This window comes from Egretta garzetta, unplaced genomic scaffold (assembly GCF_000687185.1).
Source record: "Egretta garzetta isolate BGI_Z169 unplaced genomic scaffold, ASM68718v1 scaffold29, whole genome shotgun sequence".
Classification (NCBI taxonomy): Eukaryota; Metazoa; Chordata; class Aves; order Pelecaniformes; family Ardeidae; genus Egretta; species Egretta garzetta.
Window position 1 is genome coordinate 488852 of NW_009260796.1, and position 17765 is coordinate 506616.

General features: G+C 47.5%; 1 protein-coding gene across 1 annotated transcript in view; it reads left to right on the plus strand.

Annotated features, from left to right (window-relative positions):
* The window catches only part of SAMD11 (sterile alpha motif domain containing 11), a 127836-nt gene that overhangs the window by 64556 nt on the left and 45515 nt on the right, over positions 1 to 17765 (plus strand). The window contains 1 exon segment of the mRNA XM_009646780.2: positions 5993 to 6117. Coding sequence (XP_009645075.2) covers positions 5993 to 6117 — 125 coding nt within the window.

Consider the following 17765-nt stretch of genomic DNA (forward strand, 5'->3'; position numbering starts at 1 on the left):
TTACACATCACCACTGCCAGCTTTACTCCTTGTTGAAGTGTTTTCCTTATGTTACAAGGTCTGTGCTGCTTGCAGCTCTTCTCAAAGCTACAGTTGGCCTTGAGGGAAGTCTATAGCACTGTTAGGAAGCTGCTACCATTCCCTTATTTCTTAGGAGGAGTTCATAGAATCATAGAATCACTTTGGTTGGAAAAGCCCTTTAAGATCATTGAGTCCAACCTTTAACCTAACCCTGCCATCCCACCGCTAAACCCTGTCCCTAAGCACCTCATCCATTCTTCTTTTAAATACCCCCACGGATGGGGACTGGACCACCTCCTTGGGCAGCCCATTCCAGAGCCTGACAACCCTTTTGGTGAAGAAGTTCTTCCTAATGTCTAGCCTAAACCTGCCCTGGTGCAACTTCAAACCATTCCCCCTCGTCCTATCGCCTATTACGTCTTTGTGCAGATGGGATCTCACTCCACCAGCTATCATGACGCGCTTCTTTGCCACACGAGATCCTCGTCTTTTTTTAAGATTTTTCTCCTCTCCACAGCTCCTGAGTGTGATGTCCCAGAAACAGGACGATGGATTCAAACAGAGCATGAGCAACAGCACATCAGCTGTCACTGAAAGCAACAACAGGAGTTTATCTTTACTAGATATGTTCAGATTCACTGTTCAGATACAGGACAGGGTGAATTTTAGCATTCTGAAGTGAGGTTAAATGTGTCTGGGATTTGAAGTTCAGACTCAAATATCTTGTAGTGCCACAAGTTCTTTTGTAAAGCTTTGCCCACTAAAATAGCAGAATACCTGAAAGCCATGTCTTTGTGGTCACAGCGGTGATCATCCTCAGCCAGATATCGGAAGAAAGGTCTTATGAGAAAGTCAGTAACATTGAGACACTTCCCAGTTTGAAAGGGCATCTGGATGTGGCCAACTGGCCATGTGCCTTCTGCAGGTCCTGGCAGTTGAGTACGCAGTTTTCTACCCTTCGTTCTACCACAGGAGCAAAACTTGATGCTATGAGGTGAAAGTGCCCAGACAGTCGCGCCTCAGAACATGTTCCTCTGCTGATTGGAAACATACCTGGATTACTGCGGGTCCCCAAACCATTAATTACCAAACCCCATGCAAACCAAATGTTGCCATGGCAACCTGCAGCCCTACAGAAGGCTATTTGTCTCCTCCTTGACCTTTCAGGAGATCTGTATCTTGCTCAAGCCCCCTTCTCTAATCCGGTTTTTAAAATATAATAGTATGCTACTGGAAGGGATCAGACCTTTAATCTGATTGTGTGTGCATGTGTCAGTGCATGTATGGGGAGCGCCTGCATTAACAGGCACCCAGCAGCGGCTCAGAGACAAGACAAAGGAAAAGCGGAGTGTGACTGCCCTGCTGGGGCTGCAAGTGAGCACCCGGGCGGAATTACTGGCTTCAGCACACAGATGATGGGAATCCTCTACATGGGAAGGACCAGCCCTCTCCAGTACCCTCAACGCAGGCTTCTTCCCACTGAGGTCAGGCAAGAGCTGTGCTCTCGCTGGTGGGGATTTCAGAGGGGATGCTCTCACACCCATTTCGGTTTCCCTTCCCGTGAGCCTAGGTCCCTGCCTTCAGATGCCTTAATCACTGTGCCAGACCCAGCAGCCAGGTTTTAGGCATTACTACATCTATGTTGGTATCCCCTACGTGCGTGTTCTGGATCTTCACCTGAGGTCCTGCAAGCTGGATATTCTTTTCCCTAGTGTATTCCCTCCAAGGGAGGGATCTTTAATCCTGCATTGGCTCTGCTGGAGCCCTGAGCCCATGAATTTGTTGCCTTCTCTGTATCCGCCAGGATTACTGTGTGCAAATTAGGTGCTGTGTAAACTCAGAGGAACAAACAGCCTTTCCCCAAGAGACTTGCTGTCTTTTGAAAACACTGTCCTGTACTGTGAGCAAGGTGAACACATGGAGAATACGCCGTAACCTGGGCTGAGGGTCTCATTTCTGTGCTGTGCCACTTGTTCAGGTTGCACTTTGCACCGCTCAGCTCTGTGCATCAAGAGCCAGCCTGATGCCCATGTTTGCGAGGTGGGCTTTGGTGGGTGCTGGACTGGGCCTCTTTTACTGGATGCGCACACAAAAGTCCAGAGCCAACAGTTAGGAGTGAAGAATGAGGAATGGGACTGAGAAAGCAGGGAGCAGTTAGCCAAAGGGAGGCGAGACAGGGGGTGGGGGGCCAGCACTGGCCACCCAGCAGCCCTGGGCCACCCTGTGCAGGTGTGGGCACTCACGGAGCACAGCTGCTCCCTGTTTTGCAGAGCTGCAGGCGTTGGCCGGGTGAAGGGGCTGCTCTGCCGAGGGGAGCACACTGGGCAGGGTGCAGTTTGCCTCCAGAAGAAGGTAAGTGGTTGGTTGAGTTTTTCAGATGGGTATTTTCTGTGGGGAAACATGTTAGGCTGTTTTTAGGGTTTTTATGGCAAATGGACAAGGCCGGGCTGAGGTAGGGCTGGTGTTGGTGGCTGATTTGGCTGAGGTGTTCCCCTCAGGGCTGGGCAGGACTGAGTTGTGAAAGAGCTTGGCCAGGCTGGAGTGATAACTCATGTTCTGCAACTTTTGGTATAGGGACCAAGCAGATGTCCCCCAGCCTGTGGTAGGGCTATGTCTTCTGTCCTCCTGTGGGGACAACCAGCAGCAGACAGTGGGATTTGGGGGTTGGAAGTGAAGTTCAGTGCTGCAGTCTGAGGTAGCAAATGTATAAAAGCAGGGTAATTCCTGAAAACGGCTGGAGCTGGGCAGAGCCCTTCTTCCTGGCTAAGACATTGAGTCATTGGTGGGGTATGGGAAGAACTGAGGTGCAAATTAAAAATTAAACTTTCACTAACTTTATTAAATGGCATTGGGGTAAAAGCAGTTGGACTTTGCTCTGTGGAGGTTCACGAGGATCTTTTGAAAAAATGATGTGGTCACGGGTAAGGTGGAGGTGGCAGAGTTGTTGGCTGCAGAACCAATGCTGGCGCTTCTTTCCACTGATCCAACACGGAGGTGGGAAGCCCTCTGTGGTCTAAGCAGAGCCCTACACACGTGTGTCCCTTATTAAAGAGCCCATGCAATCAGTGGAGTCTGATTGCAGCTGTGTGGAGCTGTGTTTGCTGGGGCTGGCTTGGCCTACAGTATTGTAAAAAAAATGCTGAAAGTCTTCCCCTGTGCAGAAAGGTACTTAAATATTTCATAAGAAGCTCTGGTTACCATGCGCTCTCTTTTCTCATACTAAGGCTGAGCCCCAGCTATAAGCTACCTCCCGTTGTGCCAGGTGTAGGACAAGCCCAGAACAAAAGGCAGTCTGCTTCAGCCCTCCCGTGCACTAAGGCAAAAGGAACAACTCCTGGGGACAGTTTGATGTGTTCAAAGCTGTCTCAGCCTGTTTGCCTTATCTCTAGTCTTCCTTCCCTTTCCTCTCAATGTCACCTTGGTGTTTGGTTTGCCTTCTGCAAAGGTATTCCAGCAAAGTCATGTTTTCCTGGGATCCTGCCTTACCGTGTGGGTAGACTGATTGAATTCACAGCCTGTAGAGCGTACCCGTCAGCCCTGCGGTATCTGCTCACGTGTGGAGTTATGACTTGCTAATGCACCTTTGCATACCACGATGACTTTAATTTTAAGGCCATGGAAGATCTCCTAAAACCACAAGAAGAAAAATATCACTTCTGGTGTGGTAATGTTTCCTTCCACGCAGATCTCCTGGGTTTGGTTTGCAGTGGATATATCGCAGTGTTCTGCATTCTTCAGGTTTTGGAGAATCGAGTCATGTTAAGGAGTTGCTATGCTCTTTTCCAGAAGGAGAGGTAGTTGCATTTTAGCGATGGCTAAAACAATTCCTTCTTGTAGCTCTCTTAAGGTGTTTACGTATCAGAGGTGCTTGGGGCTCAATTGGGATGCAAGACACTCTGCAAATGCAAAGATGTAATTATCCCATTTTTCTCTTCCTACTCCCTGCCTTTCTCCCTCTGCACTTCTGGCTCATCTCCTCCGCCCTTTCCTGAGCATTGTGCTGATGGCAGCGTTTATCTGCATTTGTCCTCTGTCCCTGACATCCAGTTATTGATTGGCATGATTAAAAAGAACTGATAATCACTTCACATTAATCCCATAAATGACTTAAGACACCAAAATATTTGCATAATGCATCTTAAAGGTGGCAGCTAAAAGAGGATAAGACCCAAAACTGCTTGGCACAGGAGAAATGGGCTTCCCACTCACCTGTGGGCTTGCTTAAGTAATTAGCCTTCTGCTTGCATAAGGAGGAATCTGAACTGGTTTAGCGGAGGAAGATGCAATGGGTGCTCAAAGGCTTTGAGATCTGAGCATCCTATCTCGTTGCTGAGATTGGGGGTGGGGGGAGCGCGCGGGGGGAGCAGCAGGGAACATGACTGCGGCTGCTGAAATGAGAGTCTGTTTTTGTCTGCTACATCTTGTGAAAATCTGGAGCCAGACGCCCGCTGAAAGTACCTCTGTCTAAAGACTTTCTGTCATAAACTTATCTGATTAGCAGAGAGCTAGACGACAGATTAGCCCCTGCTTCTGCACTAGGGATGGACTCTCTGGAGCATTTGAGCAGATCCGCTCCTGTTGCTAGTGCTGATAGCCTGCGGGTGGGGGGGCAGCAGGTGGGGAGGAGGTAAGGGGGGATAAGAGGGGGATATTTAAAGGAAGATCATTGCTAGGTAATTCTGCAGATCATGCACCCTCCGTGCTGTCCTGCTGGTCCCAGGTGAGGACACTCTCCTCTGCACCAGGGAGTTGGTGGTCATGTGCTGTGTGTCACAGCAGCACAGAGTGGGTGCACTCGTCATGTGAGTAGAGGTTGGGAGGGAGCTGTGGATGTGGGAGGGAGGGCAATATTTCTAATATGTATAATTTTTTTTGTAAGCGTCTCTGGTTCTTCTGGCTGTCATCTTCCATTTAGAAAGAGGAGAGGAAGAAAAATAGCCACATTTAGCTTGGGGCAAGCACCTTGTGCTGGAAGGATGGGTGATTTAATATACACTGCAAACAAACAAAAGGGAGACATTCCAGCATCTCCATTTAGTATCACGTATACATTTTTGCTTGTTCTTCCTCTTTGGTGTTTGTGTATCATTTATTCGGAAATATTTTGCAAGTGGATAGCAGTTTGCAAGCAAGAGCATTTGCCAGCTGAACTGCGGTATCTGCCACAGTGAATGTCTTTTTGTGTTTGTGTTCTCCCTCTCCATAGAAGGGGAAAAAAAAAAAAAGGAAAAAAGACTGAACTAGCCTACTTAGCAGCAATCTGATGCAAGGATAACAGGCAAAATAATGCTGAACTGCTCTAGTGCGTGCTCTTGTCCCAGAAGGAGGAGAGCATTGTTTCAGGATCTGTTAGAGTGAAGAGTTGAGAATGACTTTTGTAAATAAATCTGTACCCTCCGCTCTGAGTAATGCTGATGTCCAGGCTCATGGTGGGTTTCTCGCTAAAAAGAAAAAGTATTATTCAAGTAAATAAAGTAGTCTTGTGTTCCAACAGTGATGGAATGGAAAAACTTGCTTTTTTTTTTTTTTTTTTTTTTTTTTTTTAAAGAACAGAAGGGTGGCAACTGATAGAAAACTATCGGTTATTTCAGTTCAAGTTTCCTATTAATTCTGGAATAGATCTGCCAATTCCTACACTTTCAGTTTTTCCATCTGAGATGTAAGTTCTGGCCCACGCAAGTTATATCTGGCAAAACTGAAATCAGGAGCTCTGGCAGCTGCGGAGTCCTTTATGGGAAATGAGAGTTCTGTTTGGGAAGTGCTTTGCACTTAGTCTCTGCTCCCCCAAACCAGAGGAGGTTACCTAGGAACCCGATGGGTAGGAGGGGGAGAACCTTTCTTGAAATACAGCTATGTTGGGGCAAACAAAAGAATCTTGTGTGCGTGCACACATACGCGCATCCACACAAAAATCAATTATGTGGTGGCAAATAGGATTTCCGTAACTTGGTGCTTTTCTGCTCTGTTGCAGCCGTGATAACGACCTTTCCACTATCATCTCCAACCTGCATCAGAGCCGTCAACTCGTTATGCCAGAGACCCAGAGCCGCTGTGAATTCAAGAGAAACAGCATCGACGTTGGCTTAGGAGCAGCAGGTAAGCAGCTGGAGCAGGTCCTGCTGGTTTGGGTTTGTGGACTTCCCTCCTCTCTCTTTCACTCCCTCATTTGTTCATTTTTTTTCAGCAGCTGTTTTTTCTGTGGCTGTTTGTGTTACACTTCGGAGTGAGCTGTATGAAAGCTTTTAATAGTCTGGCTAAAGATTAACATGGAAAGGATTTCATGGTGATGTTAAAGTCCTTTTGAGATCTCAGCCCTGTGTTATTCTCAAATCTAGTGGTCTGTGTTAAACTACTGGCAAAGGAGCTTGCGCCAGCAAAGAAGTGAAATGTCCCCAGGGTTAGTGTCAAGTGAAGCAGAAAGGCCTTGCAGAGAGCATGGTTTGATTTGTAATTTCATTAATCAGAGGTTCCCCGTGCTGCCTCTGTGCCTGCCACCTCCTCTGTGAGCGTGATTGTTTGGGTTTGTAGCACTACCTGGCTTTTGGGGGAAGTTCACCTGGTTTCAACTTAACGTGATGAAACCAGAAATGCTCCTCTTGGATCCTGCACCGTGCCTCTCTGGATATCAGCAAGGGAGCTATGGACAGGGATGCGTTGGTGGTAGATACGCATCAGTCAACAAGTGAGGCACTGGTAATAAACTAGAGAGCTGCTTGTTTGCAGAATCTACGACCTGCTTTTGATGACAAAAAAAAGTTGAGGAGAAACTGGGAGTTATGCTCGTTTTTATATTGAGAGATCCCTGTCCTTCCAAATCAGAATTGGATATCTCTGTGTATGTTAATGTCGGCCTTTCCTGAAAATAGGTATGTTTGCAATTTTGTTTGTATTTTCTTGTAAGTCATTCTATTGGCTGTGTGACTTAACCCCGGATCTGAAGGGAACACCACATCTAATACACTTTAGAGGATATTCAGTAACATGACAGGTACCCGGTTTGCCTTTTGCATGAGGCTTGACCCCTTTCCAGAAAGGTTCCTCCTGCCTGCAGTGAAATTTGTGCTGGTGTGACTGGTTTTGCAGTAAGGTGCAAAAGTCCCATATGTGTTGTGCTGAACTGGGGGATTTGTGCTATGTGATATGTGCTCCCAGTCTTTGCTTTCACAGCTGAATCTCTGCATTCTCTTCATTAACCAGTCTCCACAGCCCCTTTTCCTACACAGCTCTAAAAGCCAAACTGGACAGCGGTACACGTTTTTCTGTATGACCTTGCTTGTGTCTGTACGTCTCAGCTGACCCCGTATGTTAAAATGGTTTTTAATATTGTTTGCTTTACAGAGAAACTGCTGGGCTTCATCAGCGTTGCTGAAATTCTTTGAGATCCATAGCATTCCAGAAATGCAAAGGGTACTTTTCATTCCCATCAGTGTTAAGCGGTAGAAAAGATAAGATGTAGAAGTCCTTCTTATTTGTTAGAATTTATGTTTGAGGTTCTCTGGTTAGCTTAACCATAAGAAACAGTAAGAAATACGAAACACAGGCACCGCAGACATGTTGTAGCAGTGGGGACAGCAGTGCTTGGCTCTGACTTCAATGAACGTTTGAGCAGTGAAAAAGAGGAGGGCTCATTCATGCAAGAGGCCACCAAGCAAGCAGCAGAGCTTTTCAGGACGTGATAGATTTGGTGTGTCTAACAAGAGTTGACCAGCAAAAGAGTAGGTGGGGGGATGGTGGGGAGATTAGGTGTCTAAAGGGAGAGAAGGCATTGTGACATCTCCACAGGGACAGTTTAACTCTGATTTTTCTCCGCTGTCTGGAGCCAGCTCGCTCTACATGCTTGTTTGATTAAGGGAAGGCTCATTTGCCAAAGCCTACGCCAAACCTGCCAGCTCCGACTTCAGAGCGTGTGCTGAACTGGTACCTATGTCACCACCTCCTGGACGTGGCAGTCAAGGGAACAGAAACAAAATGTGCTGGGATTTGTAGCTGATGCTGATTATTGGGTTTATGTCTTGGTTCTGTTTGTTTTCACTGGCAGGGTTGGAAGGGGAGAATGGTATAACTAATTGCTCCATCTATAATTTTTAGAGAGTTAGTGTTGGGTTAGTCTAAAAGACCTGGCCGGTTAAACCACTTAGTTACGACAATAAGGGAAAAAGAAACGTGCCCCCAGTTGCCTGCTGTTTGTATTGCATGCCTTTGAGAACAATACTGTCTATTTGGGTTATGAGAATCTCGGCCTCAAAAAGGCATTTGGAGATGGACAATGCTGAATAAATGATGTTAATGCCAATATGTTTAAAAAGTCCCGCATCACTCATGGCTATAAGCTGGAGTGCTCTCAAAGTTAAGTTGGAATCTGCTGCCAAGGTATTTTCTGTTGCTGGTTTAGCATTTATGGTTTGAAGTTAGACATGCAGTCCCAGCCAGGGGAGGCTGAACACTCCGGAGGCTGCTCTCCAGCTCAAACTGCAAATTCTACATGTGCAAGATGAGGGGTGAGTGCACACTGCAAAAACAGGGGACAGAAGTGTACGTGGCTTCTTGGCTGTGGCTGAGGCTACATAGAGGATTGAAAACAAGGACAACATGAATGGAAGAGATTTGCTTATTGCAGGGCTTTATGGGGTTAAGAGGAGGGTCGAAGTTGGCAGAGTTGGTTGGTTTGTGATTAATTTGGTGAGGGAATTCCTTGATTTATAGTTAAAACCAGGATTAGAGGCAGTGCTATAGTTTCAAACAGCATGGACTAGAAAATTGGAAGTATTACTGGATCTTTAATGGTCTTTGAAATGCAGAAAGGGGCTGAAACTAATGGAAAATAATGGCATATAGTTAGTTCTGGGGCTTTTATGAGTTCTGGGAGATAGGCGAGACTAGAGTTCAGGGTTCAGGCTGGATCTGGGCTGATGTTCAGGTCAAAAGGGGCTGAAGGGACTGAGGTATTGCTGGAACTTGTAAGGCCTTTGCTTGGAAGAGCAGCACTGATATTAATATCCTTGGAAGGCTTATGGATAATTTCTAAGTGAAAACAGGTCACTTTATGTCAACGGTGATGGTTTTATTTGGGAACAGAGAGACTGAAGAGCTTAGTTTGGGACAGCAGAAGCTGAAAGACTTGGAAAATAACTGGGTCCTGAAAGACTCACATAGGGTTTGGCTCTGACTAGACAAGGATTTAATAACCCACCTCGATGGGTGTGATTAGCCACAGTGGTGGGCAGTAGCTGTTTGGAACAGTAAGCCTAGAGGAGGTGCAGTCTTAGGGCTTTGGGATAGCTGGGACTTTGGATCTTGTGAGGCCCAAAGAGCTAAGAAGAGTCTGGAGCCATCAAAAAGAAATGGCTGTGCTATCTGTTGCATCACTTAGGTGCAATTAAGACCACTGTAGTGATCGTGACATGTCGGTAAGTTTAGCATCTACAGAAACCTGGGCTAGCAAATCTGAGAGCTACAGTGCTTTGAAAACACACATATCCTAAAAAATGGGAAGACTGCTATTGCTAGTCTATGGCGATAAATGGGAAAGGGAGGTAGTTATGTTGCCAGCAAGTAAAGTTTCATCAGAAATGTTGGACAAGGTGCATAAGTTCTTGAGCACGTTGTAGAGGTGCATGAGTCGAGCAAGGCACAGAAAGACAAATTTGCCCAAAATCATAAAGCAAATGATGACTGAACAACAGAGCTCAGTTCCCTGTTTTGTCCTCCCTAACTTCTCTGCTAGCCCTCTATGTTGCTGTTCCACTGTGACAATAAGGAATAGATGTGGATTATCGCCTGCTTCTAGAGATTCAGCATACGAGGGATTTGGGGGTGGCGTTCCCCCCTGCTAGTGTGTGTACTGAAGCAAGACGTCTAGATAAGAATAGCTGACAGCTTGACTCAGGTTTGAAGTGTCCCCTGATACTGGACCTTTAAAGGAAATAAAGAATACCAACAGCAAAAATCTACAAAAAGAGCAAAAATCTGCTCCAGCCGGTGCTTCTCGGTAAAACATCTGGAGACCTGGAGCTGGCAGGGGCAACTGAGGCTTTGCAACGACAGCAGAAGTAGGTGGCCGAGAGGCGTGTACTGATAAAATCTAATTGCCCTATCGATTGGCTTAGGAGCCACCGTCAGCTGTGGTAATGATTGAGATATTCTTATGTGTTTGATGCACGTTAGCTGTATCTCACTGCTCTGGGCCCACTGGGGGCCTTAAGGTATTACAGAGATCTCTTAATCACGGAGCAAACTTGCATGCGTTGGGCCTGCTCTGCGGCACTGCAGATTTATTACAATTACCACTGATACACTTGGATTTCCTTAGGTCCCAGGGAGTCCTGGGTTTTAGGAAGAGCTGCCCTGTTTGTAACTCTGAATTCTTAACTGGCGGAGGAAATCCATCTCACTGGTTTAGGATTTTACCCATCTGCACCCTCTCATGCTGTTCTTTCTTCCTTCTCATCGGGGTTGCCTGTTGGCGGTATTGTGTCCTCAGACTTTCAAGAATAGCAAACTTCTGCCACTTCTGCTTTCTCTGCCTCTCTTTGTGGCTGGGAGCGGAGGCGCTTGTGCAAAACAGGGAGCACTGGTTTCTGTAGTCCCTGGATAATGTTGTGCAAATCTCAAGTGTGCAAGTGTTCATTGTTTCCAACTGAGAGCAGTAGGTTCTTGTGGAGGATCAGGAATGCAGTGTAAAGGAAGGGCGCTTGCCTCTCTGCCAGCTGTGTTGCTCTTCATTGATCAAAATGATACCCAGCTCCTCTTTTGAAATCTATGTTATGTCTACACTAGGTTTATACCAGCTGCTAGGTTTAATTTCGTCCTGCTTCTTTGGCTGGTGTTGGACCTCTGATTAGTTATTTATTTACTTAAACCTGGAGCTAGCTAATCCAGCTGCTGAGAGGTAAGGTTGACTCTCCAGCAGAGAGATACTCTCCGCTGAGAAGAGAGGCGAGCTGCTTCACCTAAGTGCTGACAATCTGCAGCTGGAAGAACATACCTAGAGCCTACCTGGAAAAACAGGCTTTGGTGATGCCCAGAGCTCCAAGGCCAGTTTACCTAGGAGAGGTGAATGGTCTCTCCAGTCTTGACCCTGTGGACTTGATTTTCTGCTCCCTTCTGGTGATGTTCTGCAGTGGAAAATGTTGGAGGATGCTTTCCTTGGTGCTAATTAAATTGCAGTCACGATGGGGATATAATATGCCAAATGGAGGAAGAAAGGAAAAGCGTGTGTAATGGGGTCTGTACTTCCTTAGGAGCATACAGAGGCAGCCTGCACTGGTGAGATTCAGTAAGAGGCTTAACAACATCTGCAAAGGTAGAGCAAGTATGCTCAGATGCCTCAGGGGGAGCGTGCGTGTGGGAGGGGAGGGCAGGCGATGAGCCTAATGAGAATGTAAAAGTCGTTTCCAAATGGATCAGATAAAGGCGAGGCAGCAGACAGGGTACAGCACTGGCACTACAGACGGGCTTACCTTGAGAGCGGATGATGGCACAAGGCGCTTTTAATCTTAATTGAGAGAGAGACACACACACAAGGATGAGCAGAGCCAGGGCTGCTTGACAAAGGCACAGTAGCAAAGCTGACGGTTTGCACATCAAACACGGATTTAGAGCCCCTTTAAGCAGCTAGCGGTGTGTCTGTAAACAAGTCCAATCCCCTCTATCCAGTTTGGCTAATGCAGTCTGCCAGGGCACGCCTGGGGTGGGGGAGGATGGAGGAGGCCTTGTGGGGCTCCATGGCTCATAGAGAAAGTACGGGTGCCTTCTGCCTTGTGCGTGTGTGCTTTGCACGCTGCTTTAGGTCTTGAACAAGCGTTTTGCAAATAGAGTCCTGGTCCCAAGGCCCTCCAAAATTTCTCCCCTGCAAAAATCCTGTTAATTCCTCCTCTTTCTCTCCTCAAATACCCTCTGTTCTGCAGCACCAGATTTCAGGACTTTCCAGATGCAGTAGGACTATTTGCATGGATAGAAATGGAGGGATCAGGCTCACTGATGCTAGAGGAAGGTGGGTAGATCTTCCCTCTCCTCCTCCTGCCCCTCGTGATCAGGAGGAGTTGGCTTGATGTCTGAATATTGTCTGAGAGAGGGCACTTAATGGAGACATGGCAGAATATCAGCTCTTGCTCCAACCAGCAAGCAATTTGCTATGGTTCTGTTTATATTTGGGACTGTGCATGGATTTAAAGACCCAGTGATTAGAGGCTTCCTTGGCTGTGGCGTGGGAAGCAGCAGAAGGCCAGCTGTCCAATGTTGCAGAGCTCCCAGAAGGCTTGGGCTCTTTCTAGGGGTTGTTGGTCAATGTGATGGAGATGGCAAACCCTTCTGAAAGCCTTGGTCTCAGAGCAGTGGTGTCCTCAGTGACCAGTATAGTTGCATGTTAACCTGCAATGATTCCTGTGGAAATCCCATGTGGTAGGGAGAACATCTGTGTCGCTTGAGGAGTCCCACTTAAGGAGTCCTGCTCCATTTGAGGCCATATGTACTTGGTGCTTTTGCAGTCCTGGAAAAGCAGTGTTCATCTACATGTCTCAAAAACATCGTGAAAGAGCTCTCTTCTCTCTGCGAGGTTATTTGTTCTTCTGTATTAATGCTCCTGTCTCATCTTTCCACTTGATGCGCTGTTGACTAAGCAAGGGAGAAGGAGAAATTTCAGGAGTGAACTGTAAACAGATTCACATTTAAAAATTGGTCTTGGAATTTTTATTGACAAGGCAGTGCTTGTAGCTCACACGTGTGGGTCCACAGCTGACCAGACTAGTTGTCTCACTTTCTTTGGGCCTATCCCTGAACTCTGTGTGCCTGCCACGGAGGGCTTCCCAATAACTTCCATCTGGCTTTGCAGTGGGACCTCGAGCTTGCATCTGCTAAGGAGGAGTTAATATTGGGGGCGAAAAAGAATCGGGATCAGGGATGTTATAGCTAATGGTTAGAGACAGAATCACAGTGAACGGCTGTTTTTGGAGCGTGTGATAATGAGCTAGGACGCAGGCATGTTGTCATTTAACAAAGCCAAACAACAACAAAAAAGCAGAAGCCTTTATTGAACTGCTGCCTTAAATTGAGCAGAAAATCGGCACCAAATGGGTGTCTAGGAGTTGTAAGCCAAGCCACCTTTGCTTACATGTTTTACCATGAAGGACGGTTGTTTACCTAGGCAATGTGAGGGTCTAGGCTCTGTCAATGCCATTCATCCTCTTGGCTTTGGATCTGGAGAACTGTCCTTTCTTCATGCTCTGCTTAAGTTAATTTTTATTTCTTCTGAAGCCTTCAGGGAGCGGGAGGTAACCAGCATCCTTTAGTGATACAAATGGTGGTCTTGGGAGGTGAAGGAAAAATGGGAAAACCCAACAGGGAAGCGCTTCCTTTTGCTGTGTCCTGCAACTGCACTTGCAGCAGTTAGTGCATGGGATTTTGCTGGTGTGAGTGTTAAGGTTTTTGTTCTTGGCTTTGTCACTGCGGAGGGAGAAGGAGCCAAGGCAGTTTAATGCCCTGATTTTGGAGGTCAGTAAACCTTGCTCTTGGCTGGGAGTTGAAGTCTGCTCCTGGCAGGAGGGTTCTTGTAGGATGGCTCTGCAAACACCTTTGGGAAGGTCAGTGATGTGTTTTAAGGTGCATCTCCCTCACTTGTAGGAAAGCAGTGCCGCAGCTGGACGGAGCTCTGCATGGCAGCTTAAGTAGCTTGGCCTCCTCTGTGCCTGGCATCAACAGGGCAGACTGGCCATGGTCAGGACAATGAGTCCATCACTTTCTGGCGGCTGGATCAGCCACCAAACTCATGGCCAGTCCATGTGGCGGCTTTGAAACTGAAATAAACACCAACATTCTTCCTTTTCTTGTAGCTCTAGGAAGAGCAAGATTATCCTGCTTCCAAAAATAACCTCTTCCCCACCCCCTGCTTCCACCTCCTTTCCCAGGTGCCTTACAGACAGCTAGTAAAGAGCTGAAAACAAATCATCAGTGCGGTGACATCTCGCTGTTGTTATATATAGAAATCCAGTGCAAGATTGTAATGTGGCACCTGTCTTGTCCACTCTTGCTTGCTGCTGGGTGGAAGCACGGGGAGAGGAGGCAGCGAGCTGCTGCGGGGAGAGGAGGCAGCGAGTCGCTGCTCCTGACCCTGCCACAAGTCCTGTTGTTACTTCAGAGCCAGGGTTTTGACACTGTTCCTCCTCCAGTGCCTGTGTGTATCTCTGTGCCGTCAGGTTTGGATGCTGTGGATTTAGCCCTGCGAAGCCTTGCCTTCTGCTTTTGCTGCGCAGCAGGGGTAACACTGTTCCCCCACCAGCTCCCCATAGCTGTGTGGCTGGAAAGCTTGCGTTGTGATTAGGTGCCCAGGTAGCAGGCGTTGAGCTGCTGCTCTGCTCCTTGTTGCTTTCAAGCAATCTGCAGCAATCTTCCAAGCCGTCTGCTCTGTGGTCTCCGGTGAAAGTGAGGGAGAAGTCCTGCTGAAGAGAAGGAGGTGCAGGGCTCTGCACGTGCGGGAGAGTTGTGTTGGAGACGACATGCGAAAATGTTGACCCAGCTTTTTGGATTGACAGACTTGAGAGAATTCCACCAGGACAACAGACCTGACCACAATGAGCACTGTGCATTTAGAGCCCCAGGGCAGGCAAACCTGCCAGGGTGGTGTGTGACCGTGACTGCCTTTTCTTGAAGCCCTACCAGCTCAGTCCCAGCCATACCGCACTGCTCCAACACGTGTACCCTTTGGCAAAACTGGCCTGCCCTTGGGCTGGTCTCAGGTAAATGGGGAAGAAGATGATAACGATTACTATAATTTGTGAAAGGTCATGTGTGTGGTTTTTTTTTTTTTTCCTCTTGCTGTCTCTGCATGTTCAGGTAAGCCCAGGTTTCCCCACAGGGACACAGCAAAGACTCTCAACTCCTTTCCCTCTGCTAAGCATGTCTGATGACTTTCTATGGTTATTAGCCTCCTCGGTGCAAATCAAGGAGATGGGTGGGGATGCTCAAGGGTTAAGTTGCACGTATGCCACTGTGGGAACAGACTCATAAACCAGAATCTGCCCTAATGATGCCCTCTCACCAGCTTGTGGTTTCAGACCTGGTCAGGGGAGCCAGTAGTGCCGCATGCTTTAATTCAGACATGAACAGGCTTGGGAGGAGACAGGATGGAGGGCTGGAGGTTGGAAAGATTTTATTAATGATTTGCTGTGATCAAGAAGAAGGTCAACTGCTTATTTCATTAATTTTTTAGCTCTGCACAATCTTTTGTTCCCAATTCCTTTTCTCCTCTTTGCTCTTCTCCCCTTTCCTGCTCTTTTCCCTCCTCCTTGTGTTTCTTTGGTTCTCACTCTCCCGCCCCCCTTTCCTTTTCCATTCTTGCTTCCCATCTCACATATGCACTCTTCTTCCTTTCCATTTTTCTTCCTCTCTTTAGTTCCCTTGTCCTCCTCCCTGTTCTCCCTTCCCCACCCTGCCTTCATCTCCAAGCTCCTCGGGAAGAAGACAATTTGAAGGCTTTCCGCTCTGCTCTCAGCTGAGAGGCTCCTTCCCTCAAGCCAATCAATGGCAGCCTTTCAGCCCCAGTGGGGCTTGGCAAACATTAGATCAATAAGTTATTAGCACCATTCTGTCAGCTGTAATGTGGAGATTGATCGGGGCCGGGGCTCCTGCATGCTGCCTGGCACTTCCCCAGCCTGATAAAGATGACAGATTAAGGGAATAAGAAAAAGGAATTAAGGAGTCTGGCTGTCAAAGCTGTCACGGGCTGGAGGAGCGCTGTTTTTTTCAGGGGCTGAATGAGTGCAATCGGACATTTAAATGGTGCTAAGGGTACAGCACCACCAGCAGCTCTGTTGGAAATCACTATCTTCAGCATTCGCTTTTCTAAAGAAATGCAGGGAGGCTTGTAGGAGCAGCCAGAGGAGGTGGAGCAGCTGTCCTGGGTGTTGGAGGGAATACCAGGTTGCTGGCTCAGACCACACGCAGAAGATTCGGCACCTAGGAGCCCCTGGGAAATGCAAGTGCTGCCCCTGCCGCGTTGCCTTGCCCACCTTTTGGCACGGTTGGGTGTTGTGTGGCATTCCCCAGGACTGAGGGAGGTATCTGCGTCGGAGGAATGATGCCAGTTTTCATAGCTTTTTATCACAGTTCTATAAACTGAGGTCAAACAACCTTTGCCCGAGAGGTTTGTGATCCCTTGAGGAAAACCTGATCCGTATTGGAACCGTGCTTAAGTCTTCTGGTTTAATAGGCTTCTCCCATCTCCTGTTGTACCCTCTAGAACATGCTCCTTCCTAGAGCTAGGAAGTGAGTCTCCAGCAGGCCTGGACTTCCAGCCCACCCTCCCAGCCTCATTCTTTAAATCTTGTCTGGAAGGGAGTGGGGATTCACAAGTTTGCAATTGCTAAAAAGGCTCTCTGCAGCATATAAAATTAATTCAGATCTCTCTCTTAAGTGCAGTATATCCTCTCCATGAGTGTTTTTCATACTATGAATATTTACTACCTTTCTATGGCTTGGTGCATGCTGTAAAAAATGAATTTTGTAACAATCTGGGAGATAAGGGGATGTTGGTGCACCTTCTCTAATAAACAGCCTCACTACAGACAGGAGGATGGCACCAACATGACCTGCACCTCCCTCTGTTTCACCCCTTGAGAACTGAAAAATTGGGCAGTCTTTTCAGGAGCTTAGCTCCAGCACGGCAAATTGAGTGAGCACAAGGAGGTGGGAAGTAGCAGGCTACTGTTTGCATGGTAGGAGGAAAGGCAGATGGCCCAGTGGTTAGAGCTGAGAAAGGGGATGCAGGCTCCTTCTCAAGCCTAGGAAAGGGTGGTTGGTATGTTATACGTTGGGAATCCTTCTACTCAACTGCTGTCTTGTTGCGTGTTCCTGCAGCTTTCATCTATGCTGTGATTAACTCGCATTTAGGAAGTGGTCAGTGACACTAAGCCTGCTGTTGGGGTGCTACTTTCTATGAGTGCATTGAGATCGGTGAGTGGTGGTCACTGACTTTTGCCTATTGGAGTCCTTTGCTGCTATTGAGTGACTGCACAACCAGTCTGCCAAAGTTAGGTTCTCTCCAAGTGAGCAGGAAAGGGAAAAACCTTTGATTACTTGATATTGCATCCTCCTTGCTTTGTAGTAAGAGACCATTAGTGTGTCCTATTCCTCCCTCCCCTTTGCTTCCTGTTTTTCTTTCCATTTCCAAGAGCTGCTTGTCGCAGGGAACTTGAAGCATGATGCTTAGGGGACGTTTGCAGATACCTTGGTCTAGGCTAGGGACAGTCCTGAGCCAGGAGCGCCCAGCTTGCTCTGCTGTTTGGTACTATTTGCTCTGTTAAGACTGGTACAGCAGCGAGCAAACGGATGCTTCCTGCCCCTGGAGAGCTTGCAATCTAAATCTAAATGACAGCCAACAAATAGATATAGATGTGGAGACATAAAGGAGCAGCAAGATAACCCAGTGCAATAGCTAAGGTTTGAAGCCTTCTGCCTGCCGTGTCCCTAAAGCCATTAAGCTGACCTGCTGGGAGGAGAACGCTACCTTTATTTTGCAGCTGGTTCGACATCCCCTTTGCGAGGATCCAGCGGTATTTCCCCCTTCCTTGCTAGAGCTAACCCTGCCCGATGAGCTGGCATGTACTTGTATTATTCTAGGATCCCAAGTCTCAGAAGCCCACTGCTTCCCTTCCCCCCAGCTTCCCCAATAATTTTTTTTCCATTCTCCTTGCCCTCAGTTAAATTATGGCCCGTTATTCCCATGACCTTGTGCTTCACTCTCCCTTTGTTCC